The following is a 19,345-nucleotide window of genomic DNA, read 5'->3' as shown; positions in this document are numbered from 1 at the left end:
AGGCTGAGAACAGGGCTCTGAAATGCAGGGGCCCTTCGAGACCAGCTCCAAACAGTGCTTCCTTTATTTGCCAAGTTTGTACAATGCAGTGACTGCAGAATGTAAGGGAAATATAAATAATGGGAAGGCCTTTATTCTCCATGCACGCACAACTGAATGGGCTGCAGATCTACATTTCCATGCTGGAACTGCACCCTCAAAGTGAACTTCTACTTGCATGTATTTTTAGGGTGCTTTTTCAAAAACACTTGGGGGAAAGGACAAGTAGAGAGTCTTACCTGAGCATCTTTCTCGACCAGCGCCTCATTCACTTGGCCATCGGGGTCTCTATTGGCCTAAATGGGATAAAGGGGGGGGGAATGGGTTCATGAATATAATGAAAGAGATGAATATACTTAGGTATAAAAATTCTGCACTGTTGAAAAAGGTTTTGATATGGCAAAGAGAAACACAAGAAGCTGCTGTATACTGAGTCAGACCGATGGTTCAATCTAGCTCAGCATTGTCTAAACTGACTGGTAGCAGCTCTCCAGAGTTTTGGACAGGAAGTTTCTCCAAGTTCTACCTGGAGATGGCGGGAATTGAACCTGGGACCTTATGCGTGTAAGACAGATGCTCTACCGTTGAGCTATGGTCCTTCCCAAAGAGTTTTTTTGCAGCCACCTCGGCCTTCATTGGTAGGCACTGTGCATGGGCTACACACGCCCTATGTGATTCACTGTCTCCAGTATGCAGATAGATAGAGCCAAGCTGTGCATGGGCACCATGTTGCATTTGAGCTATGGATACTAAACAAACAGGCCAAGACCAAAGGGAAAATCTGTTGGAAAGTACCCTTACTGTCAATGTTGTTGAGAGGATGGCACATTTGGACAAGAGACACCCATCCTGCAATAGTAACCTTTTCTACAGTACTACTAAAACTGGCATAGGGGTTCCAAGGAGCAGGTACAAAGGAGGAAAGGAAGGGGGAAAGTCACTTTTTTAAAAAAAGGTAAGTGGAAAGGGTGAAGATAGTCTAGGAAATTGGGACAGGACCTCAGAACTTACAACATTCATGCTCTTTTATTCATGTTTTCCTTCCACCCAGTGTTCTATGGGACACAGGCTATTAGGGGGAAATGTCTGAACTATACCCTTAAAGAAGCAAGAACCCACGTATAAACAGGCTTGGGGGAGATGAATCCCACCCCCCACAAAACATATACTGGAGCCATAATGCAGAGATTCCACTTTAAACAAAGCAACCCTTGCCTTGAATTTCCTGCTTAAGCCATCTACTGTAGATGCTTACCTGAAGAAGAACTACCAACATCCTCTGATAGAAACCAGAAGTGTCTGAAGTTACATGATCTTCTAAGTCAGCTTCATATTCTGCAAAAAAAAGGGAACACACCCATCACTGTACAAAATGTGAGCTACTCTATGTTGATGTCATATATATGTATATAAAACAACTAGAATGGGAATTCTCCCAAGTATGTTTTTTATGAATGAAAACATATATTACATACATTACGTTCCTCACAAACATGTGTGCATCTGCACTAAATTGCACCAGGGCCTTCTTTTTTAAAGAAGTTGCACTGATGTGGAAATGTAGTGAACTGAAGACTGGAAAAATGAGAAACTTAAACAGACATTGACACAGTCGCCCGACACATGGGTCACTTTCATGCATTCATGCACAACTGCCCCTTTACAGACAACCACACTCAACAAGTGGATGTGGCAGGGGCAAGGCCATTGGTGCTCCTTCCTCTTCATGCAAGAAATCTATGTGAAGGTAAGGTGTGGACTGGGCTTCTGATATTCTTCTACCCTCCCTCCATGCAAACAGTTTCCCACCCCTGAGATCAGACATGCTCATTGATACTACAAGTCACACAGCTACCCAAAGCTAACCATCTGCAGATTCCTCCTCTATAGTAGAGCTACCAGAGAAAGGGTGGCCTTAATAGCACTTTGAACCAGGAAATAAATACTTTATCTACAATCAATGGTTCAGAATAAGCCTTTTCAAATCACTAAGTGGTACCGAACTCCCTCTTTCATATGTTGTTAGAATCCTGTTCATTGACTGAATTAAATTCTAAAGAAAATGTCAAAGGAAGAAATTCAATTATGTAGTGCAAAGCACAAGAACGTGCACCCAAAACAAGGCATTTGAAGCTTTTACAAGCCTTATCTCTCCAAGTACTGAAGTTGCATTCTGTATATTTTCCACTTTCCTTATTCTATTATTTCATGCACAGACAAAAGCTCCTGCAAGTACAATAGCATTTCAAAACACAGAAAAAGCACTGCTTTTACCTTCCTGATAAACTTGTTTTATATTCCGGATTTCGGCTGGTGTTCTGGATGCAAGAATTTCAGTAAGGACTTTTTCATCGGTCCCTGCCCCCTGTAATTAATGGATTTGGTTGATGAAATAATGTAAGTTATTTTTGTTCAATATATTTTTGTTAATCTCATGGGGACGTTCATTTTCTACAGAATTTTTTTTTTAAAGCAAAACACACCTCAAACATTTAATTACTTAAAATGCATCTGAAATAAATTCATAATGCTCAAGACTACAAAGTTCTGCTTCCTGAATGCCACGTCAATAAGGCTACATGAAGACCCAGAAATAGAATTTGCACTGACTCACACAGGAAACGTGGCAGAGTTAAGAGCTGAAATAAGGATTCCTACAACACGGTCCTTTTAATAAAACTAAAAGAAAATCCCAATGGGCCTGCCAAGTGGATGGTTTTCGCCTCACCAAAGAACAGAATGACCACCATCTCTTATCAGTAGTACTGCCAGATGACAGATGTCCAGCTGTGGAACGGAGACAATGAGGTCATGGTATTTCTCTGCATGTGTACAGGAAAGTGTGTGCTTGAATCTGCCTACTATTTCCTCCAATACAACCGTTCTCCACCAGCAAAGTTTATAACAGAAGCAAATAAGAGGAGCTAAGAGCCATTAGTGGTTACTTTTATAACAGCTGTTGTTGCCTAATAAATACAAAGAGCAAATAAGCATGCCTGCTAATGGGATCAATATTGCTTTTTAAAAGTTTCATTATAAATGTATTTATTCAGCATTCAAGACAGAAATGATCCACAAGAGAGGAGAACGCCCAACTCACAGATCAGATGTGGCTTACAGCCAGATTTGCTCCAGCCCTCAGGTCCCCTCCTGATCACTAGTTGTTACAAACTTTTATTATTATTATTTTTAAAAAATGGAAGTCTATGAAGAAAACAAAAGGCCAAACTTCAGCTTAGTTTATAACTCAATTCCAATTCTTAACAAGAATGAAATATATGCCTCTTGTTTCCTGGGAAAATAGGTGGGTGGAGAGGAGTTGGTGGGATCTCCTTCCCTGAGACCACGTTATTTCACTGCAATGCCTTTCTGCACTTGGGGGGGGCAGCAAGCTGGAGTCTGAATCAAGAGAAGGGGTCAGTGGTCAATGGGAATCTGTACCAGCCAGGAGGCAAGAGGCAGAGGCACGAAAAGCTTCAGAGCTGGAGAGTGGAGCATAGGATGGGTAGGAAGAAGAGGCAGAAGAGGCAGGTCAGGCAAGTGAAAACCCAGGGGCTTTCTCACCCGGTCATGCACCACTTGTGGGGATGATTAGGGAGGCAGGAGAGGATATATTATTTAATAATATCCTTCCAAACTTGCCCTAGCAAGTTCCATATTCTAGCAGAGTTCCAAACATCCTCCTTAGATTACGCAGCGATCAGCTTGCTGCTGACTCATCTGAGTCTTACTATTAAAGATTCCTTCCTGGTAAAATCCCTTGCCTTTCCCTCTTAAAAGAATAAACAAAAGAATCTGATTAACGTTATTATAAAAATAGTTTACTCACAGATTCATTCCGGTTCCCAGACATATCCCTGAAGGTAGGCTTAGGTTACAGTACAGTGGTACCTCTGGATGTGAATGGGATCCGTTCCGGAGCCCCGTTTGCATCCTGAGTAGAATGCAACCCACGACTGCACATCTGCACATGCATGACGTCATTTTGAGCGTCTGCGCATGCACGAGTGGCGAAACCCAGAAGTAACGCGCTCCGTTACTTCCGGATCACCACGGAGTGTAACTTGTAAATGCTCAACCTGAAGCATATTTAACCCAAGGTATGACTGTACTTAACAACTAGAACTATTCCATAAAGAAGTTAGTCCCAAGTGACTGCAGCTAAGCAGTCCCTTCTCCAAACACATAGCAACATCCAAAATGGATTTCACCCCTCCCATACCCAAGAATCTCCTGATGATCTCCTGAGGTCTCTGCTGACTCTACAGAGAGGAGGAGCAATGTACTGCTCTCTACTTAATTAGTCAAGTGAGTGAATCTCTGTGTGAGAGAGAGAGTCAGTCAGTGTGTCGGAGAGAGAGAGTGCAAGAGATCGTGTTTAGAGATAAGATTGCTGCTAAGAGCAGCTGCAGGCACTCAGAGTATAGCATTGATTTATGCTCAGAATATTTAGCTCTGTATATAGTTTTGTATCATAGTTGTAGTTATAGAATAAAAGGAGGATACTTTACAGAGCTGCTCTCCGAGTGGTTTATACTCTGCAAGACTCTGCAAAACGCTGCTGCGCAACGACTGTATAATTGAGACAGTGAATCCGGTGCTCTCAGCTCCAAGCTGTGAGTCCACAGCACTGTGACCCGTTCCTGTGAGAAAGGAGGTCTCTGGCAGTGCTACCCAGCTCGCCTAGCCCAGTCGGGGTTGAGGTGCATGAGTCCAGTTGGTACACTGGCTCAAGGGCGATGCTGACAGAACACACACACTGATCATAACATGGAGGCCGTGTGCTCCTCCATGCTAGTACAACAGACCACACCCTCTTCAAGTCACATGTCCACTGTAGGAATGTTGTACTTGACTGAGGTTTTACATCCCACACCACTGTCCCCCAGAACTAGGAGAATAGAAAAAGGAGGAATGGAGGAAGCTTCCACGCAGACGCAGTCTCTGGCTACATGCATGAAACCCATCAGGGGAAGGTACATAAACCGGTGGAACAGAGCTGGTCCCCTGTTGCTGCAACTGCTCCATAGAACACGGACCAGGGAATAGCTGCCTAGCTGTTAGATTGGTATTGCGTAGATATCCAGAGCTGTAGAAGTGACTGTGTGTGTTATCTTTGACAATAAATATTTAACTATCAGCCGTGTGCATTCCTTTGGCTAGGAAGTGACCTTGACAGTGCCCAGGACTCTAAATAGTTCTAGAGTTGCATTGCTAATGCAATTACTTAATTGCTACTTTGTATAGATGTATCTTTCTTCTAATATCTATGGTCACATTACAACTCTACAAGATAATACTTTGAAAGCCAATATTGTAAACTACCTTATCACTACAAGCCCAGATTTGCTCTGCTAACATCTGGCTGAATTTATGGATGATAAACCATTTTGATTCACTTCACTCCCCTCTTTTCAGAGCTTACTACTCAGCATGCATTTGCAACACTTGTGAACAAAGTAATTCTTTATTCTGAACACATAGGGATGCTTCAAAATCAAGGGCCAATTCATGCCATATGTTTGATGAGTTAGATGTCAGTTGCACTAATTTGTGCAGAAGTTGCCATGCAGCAAAGAGGTGATGTATTTGCTTTCCACCACTGTCAGTATAAAATCTGTATTTTATTTTTATTTACTTTCTATATTTTGGGAGTGCCAAACAACGTAAAATTGTTTGAATTGGGGCAATAAATAGACTGCAAGCCATTCCAGTAGCAAAGATGCTCCCCTATTTTTATCCTGTAGCATTCATAGGGCTACTACTCAACTTTCAGTAGCAGACCAAAGTCTGAAAATCTGGGGCATTTGCAATGGAAGAAACACTGGGGGAAAGAAGGTGCTTAATCCTTTCCCTGCTTTTGTCCCCTGGAACCTTCTCCCACCGGATGCTTTTTAATAATTTAGAAAACCATTTCACTTTTGTCCAAATGTGGGACTGAAAGAGTGGCTTGCACCCACTATATAAAACACTAAAATGAAATACAAAATTCACCAAAACAAACAAAAAAACTCAACAGCAACTGGGGCAGGGAGGGAAGAAGTCAACGCTCAGTGAACATCATAATAAATAAACTCAATTAGCACTGTCTTCAATTGCTATCTGAACACACAGAAAAAGGCCTTGCCAAGTCCTTGTAGGAAGTGAAACTCAAAGGGTAGGCCTGGCCATGGGTCCTTACTTCCACAGACAGTAGAGAAAAGTGTAACAAGGCCTCTTCTGCAACATGCAGACAGGGTCATGAGTGAAATGACCCTTTGGAAATCTAGGTAAACCACTGCTTTTCAGCCAGCCAGGCTCCAAACATGTGCTTGTCACCATTTATAGGTGTCCTGCAGAGGTGTGGACTCCCAGTGTGGGTTCTAGTACCCAAAAGGTCATTCCAGCCTCTGAGGCAGGAGGGTGAAAAATCAGAAGAGTTGTAAGGTGGGTGGTCATGGAGAATTATCAATGGCTGCTTTCATCAGCCATTAAAAACAAAACAACAAACCTCCCACAAAGGTCTACACATTCTACATAATATAACTGGCTTGAGCAACAAGTCTTTTAATCATTAACCATTCCATCCCTGTTCCCCCTTCTGTCAGCTTAATGATTATTATTTTTATCTCTTAAAATTAATATGAGATCATGGGCCTTTCATTTACTCAGCCACCCCAGTATGTCAACTTTCCAGTTGCCTTCCCCCCTCAAATTCCTAGATGGGAAAGCAAAATCAATATTTGTCTAGAATACTCTGCTCAGAGTAGATAAGCAACTGGAAACAGTTTATATAGTTGAATAGCTATACTAGTAAGTAACTGCATCTTTGAGGGCTTGTCCTTGCTAAACATTATTGGATCTAACCAGACATTTGTACATAATATCTACAGATTATTTTGTTTCTCAGCCTATGCCCTGTGCTGAAATTGGAAAGGTGCTTACAAAAGGTGCTGAGAGAAATTGCCAAATGTGAGCAGTTTTACAGAACGGTTATCCGTGTTACATAGAAAGGGCAACAGAAATGACAAGGGGCCTGCCTTATGAGGAAAACCTACAACTAGGGTTTTTTTTAGAGTAGAAAGGGAGACAGCAAAGGAGGAGACGACATGATAAGAGGCGTACAGGATTATGCATGGTGTGAAGAAAGTGAGGAAGTTTTATTCCCTCTCAGTGACGCCATCTAATGAAATTTATGAGAAGGTAATTCAGGGCATACAACAGGTAATTATGGAATTTGCCATTGTAAGATATAGCGGTGGCCAGTTGCTATTAGGAACCTGGTTGGCTACTTTGTGAATGAAAATGCAGTGTTTATCAGGCAGAGCTCTTGTGAATTTTCCTTGATGGTTCCCCCATCCCTAAGAGTAGCATTGCATATAATATATTTAATCACAAACTAGAACCTTTAATGGCCATTAAAAGCTTCCACTGGAAGCAGAACAATGGGATTCACTCATAAATTTTACATAGAGGGCCACTTTAAAAGGAAAGACACCTTGTGATTGTGAAATTCGAGCATTTGGCATGCATGGCTTTTTTGCACACACTCTTATGGACCTGACATTGTTTGCACTTCTTCCACAGGACAAAAGACCATTGAAAACTCAAGTGGTTGAGATGTTTCTGGAATTACTCAGGTGGATCAGAAAATAAATGAGATCATTAAAATGAAAGCAATCACCATAAATAATCAAGCAGAACGATCATCATCATAATGATAGGAAGACATAATGATAGGAGATACATTCCTAAAGAAAAAGAAAAAAGTCATCAATATTTTCATTTTGTGCCACTCATTTTACCTTAATGGCATGCTTCAGTGCATGGGCGTCAAAAAGCCGTGCAGGTCTCATCAGAGCAACCATCAGTCTCTCAAATTTGCCTGTAAGCTCCGATTTTAAGTCATCAACCAGGTCCTAATTGACAGAATGAAGAATGCCTAATTAATAAGAAATGCCTGACTAATGAGAAATGCAGTTTAAAATTAACCCGTCAGCCATAAAAACTGGAACGTCAGTAGGATGAATGAAAAGTTCATGAAGGGTGTATACCGTATTTTTCTGTGTATAAGACACCCCCTATTTTGGGGGACTCAAAATTAAGAAAATGGGGGGAGATTGCCCCCATGTATAGGACTACCCCCTTTTTTACATTATTTTTTAGTTTAAAAAAACCCTAGTCGTATATAGAAAAGCATGGTATTTGGGGTTGGATGCATGGAGCAATATAAAATTTGCAACCAGTAGACCTGAAGTATTATTCATCACTAAATCCATATTATACAGACAAGTGCACACAAATCAACTCCCAACCCAAAGTAGCCTCCTTACCCTGCCAAACAACGTTTTAAATTCCACCGCAATTTCCTGGCGTTGCTTATTGCTTCTGCTCGTTAGAATCTTCACAATTGCCTCTTCATCCGTTCCTTAAATTATGCAAATTAAAAACAGAGTTTGCAATGATGAACATAAATATTTTGCAGATGAATATGTCAAGCATTGAAAATAGGCTACAGTACACATGAATATTCACTTTCTAGAAATCCTGTGTTGCCGAAAGAAAGTTATCTAAATATCTCTCTACTTCACTATATAATCTCCAATCCAAACATATTTTAACATGCATTATTGGTATGGCATGGCTATACCAGATTTCTGCCCATGAAAGTGCCTGGTCTATGAGGGAGATTTCTATGAACTCCAATTACCTTTTTCAAGCACTGCTTGCAACTAATTAGTTCTCCAATCTCCTGCTTCAATGCCATTAAAAGAAAAGGGGGAATTTGCCTCTCCGAAGGTAACCCCAGCCAATCAAGAACCACTATGTGTTAGGCAACCAATTACCGTATTTTTCGCCCTATAGGACGCACTTTTTCCCCTCCAAAAATGAAGGGGAAATCTGTGTGCATCCTATGGGGCAAATACAGGCTTTCGCTGAAGCTTGGAGAGCGAGAGGGGTCGGTGTGCACCGACCCCTCTCGCTCTCCAGGCTTCAGGAAGCTATCAGCAAGCCTGGGGAGCCCGCAGAAGTTCCCGCAGGGCTCCCCACGCTGTGGATAGCAGCCTGCCACCCGGCACCCTGAAGCAGAGCGCCCCTCCCGCCGGGCAGACATCCGCAGCGTGGGGAGCCCTGTGGGAGTTCCCGCAGGGCTCCCCATGCTGCAGATAACAGCCTGCCGCTCGGCGCGCGGGGTGCACTGAAGCAGAGCACCCCTCCCGCTGAGCAGACATCCGCAGCGTGGGGAGCCCTGCCCGGCGCGCGGGACGCCCTGAAGCAGAGCGCCCCTCCCGCCGGGCAGACATCCACAGCGTGGGGAGCCCTGGGGGAGTTCCCGTAGGGCTCCCCACACTGCGGATAGCAGCCTGCTGCCCGGCGCGTGGTGCGCCCTGAAGCAGAGCACCCCGCGCTTCGGGCAGACATCAGCCAGCCCCACAAGCTCGGGGGACAGCAGGGAGGCGCATCGCCGCCATCCCGCTGTTCCCCGACCTGGTTTTGGGGGGGAAATAAAGGGGGGGAAATTTCCTTTATTTCCCCCCCCAAAAAAAAAACCTAGGTGCGTCCTATGGGACGGAGCATTCTATGGTACGAAAAATACTTTAGATTTAGTGATACAACAACACTGCATCCGAGTGGGAGCAGGAAGTATCACTCTAATTCTGATCAGGCTTCCCAATGATGCCAAATCAAATTTGTCTATGCTTTGACATAATGAAGCCAAATCAATGCTTCCAGCTCACACTTTAATCAATCAGTGATGCCCTTATTTTAGAAAAAAATTATTAACATTTCCTGAGAAATGTAACTATTTTAGAACAGGACTTCCACTGTTCAGGAAAAAAATGGATAAATAATTACTTTTACTGGAACACACTGTTGATGATTACTTTTCTAAGTATGTCATATCCTGCTTTTGCAAACATCAGGGAATGACTGCTATGTCAAGGGATGAAGCAGGAATCCGAATATGTTGATTAACTGATAATGGTCCACCTAGTTTGTAAAACAATTAATGCCTTACCCAAGCCTTTCATTGCCTTTCGAAGGACCTCAGCATCAGCTCTGGCATCAAAGCCAGGGAAATCCTTCACGGTGCCTGTTGTATACTAGAAAGAAACACAACATTACATTAAGGCATTGCAGTTTTGGCAATATTACGATAATTCCAAAAGCAGGAGGGGAATCTTCAATCATCTAATGATTATTAATTAATCATTAATCATTAAAACTATATCTAAAAGACATGAACCATAAGAATCCAACAAGTTTGACTCCATGTTATGATGCATAAACACATTTGAAAAATAAAATATTTAAAATACAAACTTTCCAACACAAAAATAAGATAAAATCCTCCAGTCAGATAATTAAGGGCTGGACAAAAAGCTAGTTAGTTGCACTTCCCAAACATCTAACGCAAGTCCCTGAAGAAGGCATCCAAATATAGAAGGCAAAATAAAATGTTTTGTGTGGGTTTTTTAAACAAACAAACAAAGTTTCATGAAAGTTCATTGTTTTCTTGAAGAGAATTCATATGCCCCTAAATTCAGGGGTAGCCAATATGGTGCCCTCCACAGATGTTGTTGGACTCAAACTCCCATCAGCCCCAGCCACAATGGCCAAAAGTCTATGATTATAGGTGTTCTAGTCTATCAACATCTGGAGGACACCAAGATGGCTACTAGGTGTTCCAGTCTTCATAAACCAGACTCCTTATACAACCCTTCTCTTTAGGGACTGGGCAACTGTTCTTGGGAAAGTTTTGGAATCACAATGGTTGAGCCTTCCTGTTGTAGCTTAATCAATTATTGGTGTTTGGGCAAATGGGTACACAGTTTTTAAAATTTATTTACAAGGTGAAATCCAGTTCATCACCTCCTGGCCGAAATCTGCAGATCCTGTGCATGGATTTGCCTTGTGCACCAGTGGTACACACCTGAGAAGAGAAGACTCAGTGGTCACATGATGTTGGGACACCAGAACACATGTCAATTCCATTCAAAATAATGTGAATGGGTTCCTTACTGATCTCCTGCCAGAACTGACAATAAAGATAAACGGACAACTTTAGAAGTTTCAAGGATAATCCAGACCACCACCTCATGAAATTCCTTTACTATGCAGAGTAAACAGGAAGGGGAAACAAGGATTTGTGGTACACCAATGTGTTTGCTTGCAAATGGTCACCACATGAAGAACTCCCTCATGCCTTCACAACCTCAGATACTCACTTGAATCTATCCTAGATGTCACCCTGCGGTAATAAAACAGTTGTGTGAAGGGCCATTTCATTTTTCGTCTGTTCCTTTCCTCCAAATAACCCTCAGTTTTACAATCTACGCTACTGATATTGTAACGGTATGTGCAAGTTTCACAATATGGCAGTAAGTATCTTCTTATTCTTACTTGTTGGGTTATATTAAGCTAGCATTGTTCTGACTCCAGCAAGGAAACTCAACTCTTTATTCACCAGTTTCAATTAATCTGCTCTATTGTTAGAAAACTGGCAAAAGGGATCTAGCTCAGAGGGCAACCATAAGTCAAAGGCAAAGACAGAGGACAAAACAGAATTGGCATCTGAACAGCAGCTGTAATTTATCTGGCAGCAGCTGTGTGTGTTATTCTAAGCCAAAGCGGAATGATTATATCCCAGTAGGATAGCTGCCATGCTACACTACATTAAAAAAAGAATCTAGGCAAAGTAAATGCAACAGGCAACACAACAACATGTCAGACATAACACATTTTATTCAATTTATTCTGGACTAGAAAAGACCCCAAAAGACTAGTACACACTATTTTTCTGCCCCTGAATTCAGAATGATTATCTCCACACCCACTGGTATACCTCTGCCTAAACTTATAATCAATACAAATAAATACTATTGTACAGACTTCTATGTTTCTGCTCATTGTGGCAAGGGTGCCAGTGTCCTCTAGCAAATGACTAGGCACACCACCACCATCTTTGAAGTGGAAGATTTAAGACAGGATTGTTCCAGCAGTTGTGTGATGATTCTGCTCCCTCCCAGCTCCAAGGCTGGAAGGCCAAGGGTTGTTTGACTGCTTGAGGGGAGCTGTCCAGCACCCCTGCCTTCCAACTGTTCTAACAACCCCTTTCCCTACAGGAAAGACAAGCAGAGCCCTTCTTAGACACCTGGGAGCAAGGCACAAAGCATCTTCCTTACAAAGGGCCAAGCTTACAAGCTCCTTGCCTGCCTGTCCGAATCAACTGGCTAATAAGGCATTTCCTTAGCAAAGAGGAAATTTGTGACCTCCATTTTTCATATCAAGGCCAATAACTGCAAAACTTTTTAATTCTCACCCACTCCATGGGGAGAAAAATCAACAGAGGGATTTTGAGTAGACAACAACAGGATGGGAAGGGGTTAAGCAATCTCTCCTTCCACCACTCCTTCACACCAGATTGCAGCTACTTCTCCTTTTTAAAAAACATTGCAAGGCTGTCTATTGCATAACCATCCACTTTTGGTCCTTAGCTACACCATCGATTCCTAAGCACTTACTCTTAAGAACATCACCCTTGCCTATTCATTTGTTTGTTACACCAGTATTAAAATCCAATCCATGTTCTCCTTTGATAATTGATCCAAGAGAACAAATATATTCTTCTTGGGTCCCTCCAAACCAGCAACTTGTTGTGCAATTGCACCACCTGTTTCCAGATAGCGGAAAAGAGACAACGTGACTCACACTGGATTCGAAGGCCTTTCTTCTTCACTGTTCCTTTTTGCAATCCTATGCTTGCACCTCATAGCAAAGCTCCATGCTTTTGTGAAACTGACTTGGAAAGAGGTCTCTTCCTGGCTCTCTTCCCCACTTCCCACAGCCAACTAAATGCTTCAAAAACCTTAAAAATGCTGCAGGACGAGAAATAGAAGCAGGGTGGGAAATGACCAAGCATGGCCTGGACAGCAACAAATCTATAATGTTTCAAGTCTGCCCTGCTCTGAAAAATCATTTTATGTATATATAAGTAAAGGTAAAGGACCCCTGGACAGTTCAGTCCAATTAAAGGCAACTATGGGGTTGTGGCACTCATCTCGCTTTTAGGCCGAGGGAGTTGGTGTTTGTCCACAGACAGCTTTCCGGGTTATGTGGCCAGCATAACTAAACTGCTTCTGGTGCAACAGAACACTGTGACAGAAACTAGAGCACATGGAAACGCCATTTACCTTCCCGCTGCAGTGGTACCTATTTATATACTAGCACTGGTGGGCTTTCAAACTGCAAGGTTGGCAGGAGCTGGGACTGAGCAACAGGAGCTCACTCCGTTGCAGGGATTCGAACCACTGACCTTCTGACCGGCAAGCCCAAGAGACTCAGTGGTTTAGACCACAGTGCCACCCACACTAACAGGAAAACACTTCTGAGTGTGCTCACAATATGAATGAGCCTGCTTTGGGTCTCCAGGGATGTGTGCTCTAGGGGCCAATTCCTATAGGATACATACATAGAAGTGCAACATACATGCAGATCATGTCTGTTATGAAAGGTAGATGAATGAATCAATCATTTTTCTTTTTATAAAGGAGTATGAGCACTAACAAGAAAAAAACCAAACCCTTGCCTATGGTTTTTAAAGAGCTAAATTAATAGACGTGCCCCACCCTTTCCAGCTGAATATAAATAGATTCATAACAAACCATCAATGTGTGGCAAGGGCTGTTCAGATGTTAAGCCATTTGAGTGACCCCTTTTTTTTCAAATGTGCGTTCTTGAGTAGGAAGACACTGTACATGAGTAGAGGCCCTTCGTACATAATTATTTAAAAAAACCCAGAAAAAGTAGCAATGTTGGTTTAAGGACTGCCCAATTAAACATACCTAAAAACAGTACACACATCTTTTATACTGCATATTCTCCGAACGTACACACATTGCAATCAACTCAATTAATGTCCTGGGCTCCCTTTCCTAGTATCTTGGGACAACATCCGAACATGTAACAGTTGTGCACTGCTACTATAGAAACAGCTTTGTTAGAAAAGCTAAACTACTCCAATTACAAAGGACGCGGGTAATCATTGCAGCAAGGCGGTTATTCTAGACATTAGGTGACGGTACAGTGATATAACATTACAACTGTTAGTCAATCTAGCTACAGCAGAGCAAGACTAGGCAAATACTAAGTGCCAGTAGCTTCTGTAATCTACTCTTTAGCATGCCTTCCATAAGACTGAAAAATTATCTTACTTCACTTGTAGTTAGCTCCCGCTTGTTTATTCCTCATAAGCCAGATTTGCCCATGCTGCTTTGAATGTTATCACAGTGCCAGACTAGATATGATGTGGAAGGTATTTGAACAGACTTATTTCCCAGGCTTCAAGAATCAGAGTAACTGCAGACAAAACTAGCTGTTCTGAGCCCCTTATTATTTACTTCATTTACATCATGCATCATCCCATTAAATAATCAAGCTGTTTCTCTGTCTCATCTCTTTTCTCAATGATCAAACTGTGAGCTTCATGGAATTCAGAAAATGGAATGTTTGTATGAGCTGAGCCAGGTACTTCGCACTATTTTGCCTCTTACTCCCTCTTCAGAAGTTATCACACACACACATTATAATGAATGCATGGAGAGGCCCACAAATGCTGTTCCTGGCTCCGATATCTCCAACTCATACCTTCCTGTGTTGAGTAAAAGATCTCAAGAGAGAACCTACACATATCTGGCAGAAAACGCTTAGGCTCCCCATGAAATTCAGGAAGCACAGACAGTTGGGGTTCCCTGGTCATGTGAAAAAGCCTATGCACCCAACATATGAAGGTCTGGGAACAGAGCAAGGATGCTCAATGTGTATGCAGCCCAGCTTCCTTCTGGATTGTATCCCCATGTCAATGTATTTTGCTCAGATGTTTTGTTCAGACTGCAGACACACAGTGTTGATTCTCATGTTTATGAATGGCAACCAACTTCTGGTTAAACCAGTGTTTCCAAACTGAGGGCCATATGACCCCCCCCCCAGGATATTCAAAGTGAAAATGTATAAATGGGGGGGCACAGCACAAGGCTAGGGGCCACAGAGGGAAGTGAGAAATGGTGAAAATAATTTTATTTTATTTTTTAATCCTGATTGGCTGGCTATCCCGCTTGGCCAATCACAAGCAGGTAAGAGGGTGGCCCACCAGGGCCTAATGCTCCTTTTTGCTATGTGTGTTTTCTTGGAGCGGTCCTGGTTTGTTTTCAGTGGGAGAGGGCGATAGCTGAGGCTCCCGTTTTGACCACTAGAGTGTGTGATCCAGAACCCCCAGGTGTCCCCCCCCCAGGTGCAGTGGTGGGTTGGCAATGAGTCAATGAGTAGGGCTGGGCGAGCCGGAACTGCTTGTTGCTGCTGCCAGTGCTGGGCCCGGTGGCAGCCTGGGCCTGACTCTGCAAGGCGCAGGGTTCAATCCACCCCAGCACCTAGTGGATCAGGACCTTCGGATGTTGCAGAGGGGTGCAGGGCCTGCCAGCAGCATCAGCCCAGCTTTCTAAGCAGAGGTTGGATAGCCGTCTGTCATGGATGCCTTGGCTGAGTTTCCTACATTGCAGGGGGCTGCACTAGAAAGATGTCACTTCCAGCTCCATTCTATGGTGTGTGTGTTTTTTCTGTTTCAACAATATTTCATTATGTTCCCATCATTTTTTTTTGCAATTGTATTTTGTATAAATTATAAAAATTATAAATAAAACATGTTCTATTTGCAAACAAAACATTCAAATAGCTACCTTTCTGCCAGAGGGATGGGGGGCATGGACATAGCCAGAATTTCTCTTAGGGGGGCAGACTTTTGTGGGGGGGAGCAGAACCTCAGATTTGTATTGATTTTTACTTATTGGTGGGGCAGCTGGCCCCCGCCCCCCTTGGCTACACCCATGAGGGGGGCACAGGAAGGAAACAAGGTAGGGAGGGGGCCACGTAGGAAAAAGGTTGAGAAACAATGGATTAAATACTTTGAGCAAAAGTAGCATATCACATAAATCCTTCAGGACAACATCTTCCAATGGAGTCATTTTGCACAATCCCCTCAAAGTTACTGAGTGACAGCAAAGCAGCTGGACCCACTAGTGCCAGTGGGAGCTGTGTGACAAACATGGAGACCTGTTCCAACCAGGAATGAGGCTGGGGCAAAAGCTTAAAGGCCTCTCCCACTGTGCCATGCTCCCAATCTATTTATGAAAGAAAATCATTTACCTACAGCCAAGTTGCATTACAACCGCCACATATGGAGTGGCCCATTGTTCCCAAAGATTCCTCTTTTGAGTTTTCCAAGCTTTCTTAAGAGTCAAACTACACTTGATAGGGGAGTTCCTTAACTGGAATCCAAACATCTTATGTTACAGACAGCAGCCCCAGTGCGAGGAAGTTTGATCTGCACAGGACCTGTGGAGCCTCTGCACCACACTGATTTGTCAACTCCATGTCATTCCCCAAAGCTGCTATTGCAATACAGAAAAATAAAGTTGCACATTTAAACTACAGTATTAACCTCATAAGTTTCTTCCTCTCTGGTCAATAGCAGCTCAGGGATGGGGCAATTTGGGCTAGCACTATGACACTGGGGCAAATGGCTGTTTTTTGTAAACTTATAAAATATCTGTAGTCCCATGTGTTTAGTCCTTCAGCTGCCATTCTTGGACACTTCAAAAGTAAAGTCTTGTGATGATACTGAAAAGTCTTCATATACATTCAGGAAAAAATTAACTTTAAGGTTTATAAAGAAAAAAGTCATTCAGAGAGATAGAAAATGAATGTAATGCAAAAGAAGTCTGACCACAAGGAGTAAGTAATAGAAAACAGAGGGAGGAGGAAAGTGGAATTTGGAATCTTTCTCCCTGCCTGGCTTCTTGCTTCTTAACCACTAGAAATAGGCCACGCCCACTCACAGCACAAAACTACAGTGCAGGAAACTTGGCTAAAAGAATGGAAAATGGGGGAAGTCTGACGTGGATTTCACATGATTAGGCTGAACTCACATTGCTACAGATTCTGCTTCTCTATAAAACTCTTGGATAGACTGACTCAGACAGAATTCAGCACTGAGCAGTATGAAAGTTAAGGGCAGAAGTGAAAGTCCCTTTTATCTGGAGGGCAGACTTCCCCACCCACCAGAAAACACTCTTCGGTAAGGCAAGGACTAAGAAAAATGATGGGGAAACAGACTGTCAAGGTCATAGAATTATAGAATCTCAGAGTTGGAAGGGTCTCAGATGGTCATCTAGTCCAACCCCCTGAAATACAGGAATCTCGGCCAAAGTCTCCATGACAGATGGCCATCCAACCTCTGTTTAAAAACCTCCAAGGAAAGAGTCCACCACCTCTCATGGGAGTCTGTTCCACTGCTGAACAGCTCTTACTGTCAGAAAGTTTTTCTGAATGTTTAGTTGGAATCTCCGTTCTTGTAACTTGAAGCCACTGGTTCGAGTCCTACCCTCCAGAGCAGGAGAAAACAAGCATGTTCCCTGTTCCATGTGACAGCCCTTCAGATATCTGAAGATGGCCATCATATCATCTCCTCTCAGTCTCCTCTTTTCCAGGCTAATCATGCCCAGCTCCTTCAAGCACTCTTCCTAAGGCTTAGTTTCCAGACCCTTGATCATCTTGGCTGCCCTCCTCTGCACATGTCCAAGCTTGTCAACATCCTTCTTAAGTTGTGGTGCCCAGCATTGTATACATTATTCCAAGTGTGGTCTGACTAAGGCAGAATAGAGTGGTACTACAGGTATTACATCCCATGATCTGCGCACTATAATTCTGTTGATGCAGCCTAGAATAGTATTAGCCTTTTTTGCTGCTGCTGCTGCATTGATGGGAAGTTTTGCTTCTGTACATGACTCTGGCAAACTGCTCTAAGCTGAAGTGTTCCTTCCTTACCCACCCTAGAATGTTTAGTTCACATTGAGTTCATGAAACATCGTACCCTGACCTGTTCTCAATGCATAGTTAACCACATCTACGGAATGCGATAGTTATGTTCTTTTAAGTCTTGCTATATCATTCACTAGTAATAGTTTAATAAGGAGGTTTTCATACCTGTCCAATTCTGTGTTCCCTTTCCCAATCTTTAATCTATTGATGATTAATGCCTATATGCAACCCTTGCATTGTATTTGTGTTAACCAATCAGCAACAAGCACATATGTGGCAATGCTGTAATATTCAATAAAAGGGACTCCCCGAGACATGCTCGAGAGATGCCTCCCATATGACACTTGTCATTCGTCTGTCGTTTATTTCAACCCAACACTGCATCACACTGTGGACTCATGTTAAGCCTGTGGTCCACCAAGACCCCTAGATCCTTTTGACATGTACTGCCAGGTTCCAACTTCCAAGTAATCAACAGAGGAAGAAAAACTTTATGTCTCTGCCGTACCAGCATCGTTTTAAAGGAAACAGCCACCATGACCGTTCCTTTGCAGAGCTTACTTTGTGAGTTTTAATGAGACCTTCCCTCGATCTAACCTACCTCACTGGGTTGTAATAAAGAGGGAGGGGAGTTAGAGACCCTGCACACCGCCCTGAGCTCTTCAGAGACAGACTGGGAGAAGGAACCCATACAGATAAACGAGTGCCCTGCAAGATGGCGCCAAGGCTGCTTCCCTGCCCACCCACTTCGTTAATTTAATAAAACACATTTTAATAAGGAGAAAGAGAAGGAAGCCGGGTATGACTCACCTTTGCCATTGTTTCGGGAATCGATCCGGCGAAGAAGAGACGCTGCAAGAGAAGACGAGCAAGAAAGTACAGTATCAGGTTGTGCTCTGTGCAGTTGCCAGTAAAGTCTGGAAAGGGCGCAGGAAACGCGGGGGCGCAAAAAGGCGGAGCGGAGGGTTCCCTGCTAGCGCCCAGAAGTTCCGATTTCGTAATCGTCACGTCGGGAGCCAACGCCCAAGCCGGCAAACGTGTCCCCACGTCCCCCCTTCCCCTCAGCAGGCGCACGGAACTATCACAGACAAAGAATGCCTTCCCTCCTGCAACGATGTTTACGCATTACTTATATACCGCAGGGCTTTATTTTATGTTATTAGAGCACTGCAAGAGCCTTCACTACACTGCTCCATGAAGTGCCATTACCCCTCTCCATGAAGTGCCATTACCCCTCTCCATGAAGTGCCATTACCCCTCTCCACTCCACAAATCCTGGCCCACACGCCCGCGGAACTCACCGAAACTCGGCCGACGGGGAGCAGCGAAGCGCACGGCAGCGATTACGCGCACAGTGTGGAGGCGCCGAGGGAAGCGCGGCGGTTCTCGCTGCTTGCCACGCCCTGCGCTCCGGTTCTCCCCGGCGGCCAAGCGTCGTGGCTCTTCCTGCCTG

General features: G+C 43.4%; 1 protein-coding gene and 1 long non-coding RNA gene across 2 annotated transcripts in view; one reads left to right on the top strand and one right to left on the bottom strand.

The window, feature by feature from the left end:
• The window catches only part of LOC309350508, a 155,634-nt gene that overhangs the window by 103,591 nt on the left and 32,698 nt on the right, over positions 1–19,345 (top strand). The gene's annotated exons all lie outside the window — the stretch shown is intronic.
• Positions 1–19,345, bottom strand: part of ANXA5 (annexin A5) — a 26,559-nt gene extending 7,214 nt beyond the window's left edge. The window contains exons 1-8 of the mRNA XM_081877168.1: positions 19,194–19,345; positions 18,703–18,744; positions 10,040–10,124; positions 8,352–8,446; positions 7,824–7,937; positions 2,314–2,404; positions 1,295–1,374; positions 279–335 (exon numbers count right to left, since the gene is read on the bottom strand). Of these exons, the coding sequence (XP_081733294.1) occupies positions 279–335; positions 1,295–1,374; positions 2,314–2,404; positions 7,824–7,937; positions 8,352–8,446; positions 10,040–10,124; positions 18,703–18,711 (531 nt within the window). The 5' untranslated portion in view covers positions 18,712–18,744; positions 19,194–19,345. The remainder of the gene's footprint in view (positions 1–278; positions 336–1,294; positions 1,375–2,313; positions 2,405–7,823; positions 7,938–8,351; positions 8,447–10,039; positions 10,125–18,702; positions 18,745–19,193) is intronic.

This window comes from Podarcis erhardii (assembly GCF_964252035.2).
Source record: "Podarcis erhardii genome assembly, chromosome: 9".
Taxonomy (NCBI): domain Eukaryota; kingdom Metazoa; phylum Chordata; class Lepidosauria; order Squamata; family Lacertidae; genus Podarcis; species Podarcis erhardii.
Note: the sequence above shows the minus strand (reverse complement) of the source record. Positions and strands in the feature narration are given on the sequence as shown.